Source organism: Cariama cristata, unplaced genomic scaffold (assembly GCF_000690535.1).
Source record: "Cariama cristata isolate BGI_N322 unplaced genomic scaffold, ASM69053v1 scaffold13154, whole genome shotgun sequence".
Classification (NCBI taxonomy): Eukaryota; Metazoa; Chordata; class Aves; order Cariamiformes; family Cariamidae; genus Cariama; species Cariama cristata.
The window spans coordinates 95784-101783 of record NW_009612475.1 but is presented as its reverse complement, the minus strand read 5'-3'; the positions used below and the strand labels follow the sequence as shown (position 1 = coordinate 101783).

At 40.8% G+C, this 6000-nt stretch overlaps 1 protein-coding gene across 1 annotated transcript in view; it reads right to left on the bottom strand.

Annotated features, from left to right (window-relative positions):
* CELSR1 (cadherin, EGF LAG seven-pass G-type receptor 1) overlaps positions 1–6000 on the bottom strand; it is a gene marked incomplete at its 5' end in the record, with an annotated part of 171480 nt that overhangs the window by 69704 nt on the left and 95776 nt on the right. The window contains 2 exons of the mRNA XM_009698658.1: positions 1469–1557; positions 4580–4695. Of these exons, the coding sequence (XP_009696960.1) occupies positions 1469–1557; positions 4580–4695 (205 nt within the window). The remainder of the gene's footprint in view (positions 1–1468; positions 1558–4579; positions 4696–6000) is intronic.

Here is a 6000-nt window from a genome sequence, read left to right as displayed (position 1 = left end):
CGCTGGGGCATGCCTTGGCGGAGCCGCTCCAGCAGCTGTTCCTGCAGCCCTGTGCCCTCCTCTCCTCATCCACTGAGGAGCTTGAAAGTTGGAGGGTCCCTCTGCTGCCTCAGCAAGTGCCGTTTACTCAGCTAAAGTGAGATTCACTACGAAATATCCAGACTATGGAAACACAGCATGTTGCAGTTTGTAAGAAAGAGCCTCACAGTATCCACAGATGCATGCACGGCGACACACCAAGTTTTGCTTCTGTTTCTCTGTGCTCTGGATATTAGAGAGTATATTAAGCATATTAAGTATGAAATTCATAAAGTTATAATTTTTTTATATATATAAAATAACTAATAAAAAAGGTTTTTATTTCCTCAATAAAATATCCTTAGGCTAGGAGACCCTATCTAGGAGTCCAAAGAAAATTTTAATCCTCCTATTCAAACTGCCACACAAACTGTGATGAAAGGATGCAGCGCTGGGAAATAAAGAACTTGCTGATCATATTAATCCTTCATCTTCCATTCAGCTTCCTACACCAGTATCCTGTTTCCTTTTTAACAGCCAACAATGCTCCTCTATTTCCTTATGCGATCCCCCCTAATACTATCATGTCAGACTTAAAAGCAACGCTTCTCAGTAACTAAATGAATGCTCTAAATTTTGTTACAGATTATAGAAGAGCTCTGACATCTATCTGTAAACAGTGACACCGTACACCCTAAAAGCCCACTTTTTGGTTCATCAAGAAATGGCTGGTTTGCACAAAGGTCCTGCCTTTGGTTCAGCCAAAGGGAACCTGCTCTTGACAGCTACCAAGGGCACAGCTGTGGGACAGGGACCCAGGAGCCCACCTCTGAGTGCCATGAACTGTGTGCAACGACACTTTTTTGCATTTCTCTCGTGTACCTTTTTATATAGCAGACAAAAAAATTATTTAGTAAGATAGCCCTTGATTACTGAAAAGTGTCAACCATTTAATAACCAACTTTCCAAATCAGAGAAGCTTGTGCTAGCTGAACTTGTCATTTTACACAAGAAAAGACAGTTAAAGGGAAGAATTTTGCTTTGCTTCAGAAAATTCTATACTAGTGGTTTGTAGTTAATACACTGAAGGCTCCTGCACTGCACAATTCTTTAAAAAGATCCAAATCAGTGAATCAGTTGTTTTAGGTATACTGACAGTTGTGAGGGTTTAAAGAACTGAAACCTAAAATAGTTCCAAGTACCTGAAGGTTTCCCTGGTAGTACTTCTGAAAAGGATTTACTAGGTTTGATTTTGCCTTCCTGAGACAAAAGGCCACAGAGGGAACTTTTGTCCCAGGCAAGACCAGTACCATTTATGCAGAGCTGTAGCAATGTGCCTGGTTAAATAAATAAAATTCAGGTCACCTGCATACATCAGGTCAGAGCTAGATGACTCGTGCCTCTATTACTTTAAATATAATAGGGTTATCACCAACACAATTAGTCTTACCTTATTGTAGTATTGCACCTGGACCGAGTGCCACTGCCCATCGCTGACCCCTCCCGGAACAAATGGTGCCACCATAGTGGTGGTCTCCCCTGCAAGGGCAGGCAGAAGGGAAAAAATAAGTCAACATCACTGCAAACTCCGCTTTGCACTTAACCGAAACATGGAGAGATCCTCATTGGGCACAGGATGCAGCCATCTTACTTCATCATGGAGGAATTTGGGTTTTTGTCCTGTGAGACAGTAATTGTCCCCAGTTTCATGGAATTATTTTGGTGTACAAATACAAAAATAGCTTGTGGCACAGTCAGCTGAATTATGTTATTTTTTATTATGCCTCTGCAGAGTGCGGTAGTAGATTCATTGGGTAGATAGAGCTACTGCTGAAGTGGTCACAAGAAGAAAAAATGTACATGATTTTTTCTGCATTTCTGCCAAAAGCAGCACATTGAGGGTTTTTTAATATGATGACTATCGTGCCAGAATATTTTGTCAGGAAAGGGAAGCCTATTCCTTGTCAGAGCTGAGAAAGTGAAATCCAAAAGTACTCAAGTATAAAACCCATGGTAACCTTGGTCTCAGCAAAATTTCACCAGTGATTAATGAAATTATTGGCGGCCTTTCAGTATTTAAATTTGAAAGCAAGTCCTTGCCGTTGCAATTGGAAAGCTGAAGCTTTTAAGTTAGATCTGAGTCAGCAGAACCAGCTCAGTAACCAGGCATATCTGTTCCGAGGTAGCAGCAAAATAAACATAAAAGGCCTGGCACAGAGAAGAGTTTGCTAGGTTTTGATGTTTTTTCATTGTTGGTTTTTTTTTTTTTTAACAGTTGGAAAATTCTACATAATAAACCACAGTAAAAATAGCCCTTCTGTAAGCTAACAAAGTTCATAGTATTGTTGAGCTTGAAATGTACTTTCAACTCTCTATTTGCAATAAATACTTTACCCTGGGTGAAGTATTATTCCCATGTCCCCTACTCCCCTTTAACTCCCATCCTATATATTTTTGTTATTTAAACAATACAGATTTCAGCTTAGCATGTTTGACATCTTGCTGTGATGTTTTTTATCATTTAGTGATAAAAAATCTGTGGTAAGAATTGGGCTTTTTATTCAGCTAGCAAGTTTCTGCAAAAGGAAGATCACTGGTCTCCAATCCTTTTGCTTTGCTTTCTGTGAAAAATTGTTGCGACAGGTAAAACAGTCAGATCAGATGTCCAAAACTTGTACCGTTTGTCAAAAGCCACTTAAAACTATAAAACATAAACAATTCTTCTTCCAAAGAAAATACCATTTGTAATATACAGGATCAGACCTGCTCTCAGGTGCAGCACTGCAAATCTAAATTTAGTTTCGTGTATTTTAATACATGAATTTAAATGCATATAAGTGCAAGTAGAATTTATTCTTTTCTCATTCATCCTCCGGGTGCCTTCCAAGCAATTTGATTCAAGTTTAGACAAGTGGAGTAGAGCTACAGAAGAAAGCACATCTCTCCGACTGCAGCATGTTATTTCATTACACTAATCCATTCAAAAGCCTGCCTTAAAATCTAATTTGGGCAACTTTGAGGTAATAAAGGGGAAATGAAACCAGATATCTTTAACCTAAAGGGTCCAGATATGCACTTAAGCATCACTGGTAAATCAATAGGGTCACATAGGATTTACCACGGGGCCTGAGGGCACTGACCATCACTGCTGTTGAGTGTGCAACACAGACATGGGCTGTGCCTCTGCTTCTACTGCTTTACTACATGCAAAGTCTCACTTTTCACAAAAATAAAGTAAGAGCTGACTAGAGCCGACGTGTCTATCCTGAATATGGATAACAGGAAATAACAGGATTATTTCCTGAGTTACGTGCCTGTTACAGAGGTACAGTCTCACTTGACCTACACGTAACCCCACTTGACCTGCACAACAACAGCCCTTCCCAGATATTTGTTTCTGTCCCAGCGGAAAACATCCCCTAAACCTGTGAGAACTAGAGGTTGTCTGCCCTGCTGAGATTTAGTAAAGCCACCAAAGCCTTCCCACTGAACTCACAGACCAGCTCCTGGGCTGAAGCAGGAACACAAGTGGTCCACCAAGAGGGACCCTAAGAGCCTCAGCAAGCTTGCTGAAGGCCAGGGGGTGATTCCTGGTGGCTTCAATGTGCTTCAACCACGCTGTACAGCTGCGTGCTAACAGCTTCACCCGCTACCCCTGTCACGGCAATTAGCACAGCTGGGCATGAGTTTTTGGATGAAACTTCAGCTTTTTTAACTTGGGAAACACCCCTCTGCCGATGCTAGGACAGTCAGGGTTTGTTCTGATCACACATTCATCAGGAAGAGCTTTGCCACTGCCATGGCTGATTTTCTGGAGGAAACCTCTGCCCTGGGAGAAGGTCACAGTGGCAGGGACAGGTGCCACGGAGCTTCGCTTGTCGGCCTTCCCTTCTCTCTGCTCCCAGAAGCACCAAAAGACACTGGCTTCATCCTAGGGCAGCGAGCAAGCAAACGCCAAAGCCTCCGCTTCTTGTTTCCTAGCCTGCCGTAGCAATGAGTGGGCAGCTAAGTTCTCATAAATTGGTTGTTGTTTATGGCTTCTTCCAAGAGGAGATGCTTCTACAGTGCAGAAGTGCATTCCAGCGACAACATTGCTCGTCACCAATCCCTGAAGAACGGCAGGCATTTTTCACTCATCTACTAGCTTCTCCTTTGGCTTGTGTGTACTTTTTAGATAATGTTTACACTCCTAGTTTCACTGATGGCGTAGTGTAAAAATGCACAAACATATGACGTTTATCACAGTGTGATAAAATGAAGTTTCATTTAAGCAAATATTGGCTGGGAGGCCAACTTGCAGGCTAGTGCCAATCCTTTATAGTAGTCATAAACTCTGGCTTTTATAACTGATATGTTGACAAGCTCCTGCCCACTACAGCAAGTGTAACCACCACAAACCGCTACAATCTGGAGTACTCAGTTGTTCCCTGTATAATGTCAGTCAGTTACTCAATTAATGAGGCAGCAAATAGCCATATAAAATCATTAAAGTGCATTTCCAAATGGCTTGAGAGAATCTCCTGACCACAAGCAGAAACACTCGACTCAAGTGAGACCTCACCTGCAGAGAACGTGAGCTGGATTTGCTCCTCAATGATCTCTAAGGCAATGAAGTCATGCTTCTCATTAAAACGCCCATTGTAGAGGAGGAGAGCGTTCCTCTCCCTGGTTGCAAACCTAGAACACAGAGATGAGGGGTTAGTTCATGCTTAACAGTTTATGAATTACAGACTGACGGTCAAGTCGCTCAGAAGAAAGACAGCATTATATTTAGCAGAAAAGCATGCCTTTGAATCTTTCTTCAGACAGAAAATTTAAAAACTGAGGACTCAGCCGCAGGATAAATCTACTCTTTCACAATCAACAGAGGCAAGCAAGATGGAAATTACAGAAATCTACTCCACAAAGAGCTGCTGTGGATACCAACCCTCAGAAGGGGTAAAATTAGGCAGACGCACGATGCAGCCTGAGTATCTGACACTCGCCAAACAGTAGCATTTACTACACTTTGCAAACAGTCTGAAAGCTAGAAAGCATTTTCACATCAAAGAGGGGATACTTGCTGCCTGCTTGTCTAAATGCTACAGGGTACAAGGAGAGTCATCAGCTGATTAAAAAGACCTGATGGGGAGGCAAGGGGAAAAAAAAGATAAGAGTTACTTTAATAATGCCATGTAGACAATCTGGGTTCATCAATCAACAGATCAGTCAATTGGAGGAAGGAAAATAAACACTTAAATGATTCCACTAAATCCATGCCAGTGGGTGCTTTTTGGTTTTATTTTTCTTGTGCTTCTAATATGGGACGTAACACACCTTTCCTGCAGAAAAAGAGGCAACCCCACTTTTAAAAAAGCCTGGTTTTTTTTGTCAGCACAGAACTTTTTTTGCAAATTTCTGCATGCTGTGTGCATTTTATCATTTTTAATTGAATCCTATTATCTTTGGGGATTTACACACAGCTTTCATCTACTTAGAAATGCAAAAAATTTATTGTAATTTACATAAACATTTTTACAAATATTAATATTATATAAAGAAAGAAAGAGAGAGAAACCATGGGAATTTCTTGTGTTTCCCAGTGGCAGTGTAATTTGATTTTGTATCTTGAACTTCAGGAAATATTCCCGATTTAAATTGACCCACTTTTCCTACAAATGAATGAAATGCTGAACACAGCTAATGAAAACTGCCTTCCACGGACAGAAGAAATGATTCTTGTGTCTGTCATATCATGTCTACTAGCAAGACTCTCATGCAATGCAACAAAACCTACATTCAGAGAATGTGAAAGAAGCAGTATTTTAGAACATGAAGGTCTGGTATTTGAAATAAAAAATTTCAAAGCCAAAGAATATTTTTTAACAAAAGTTGCTTGTCAGACATATATATGTTGTGGATCACATCGAGTAGAGACCTTTCAGAACCAGGAGCCTGAATCTGAGACACATGGAAATGAGAATTCTTATTCCATAAATTTTT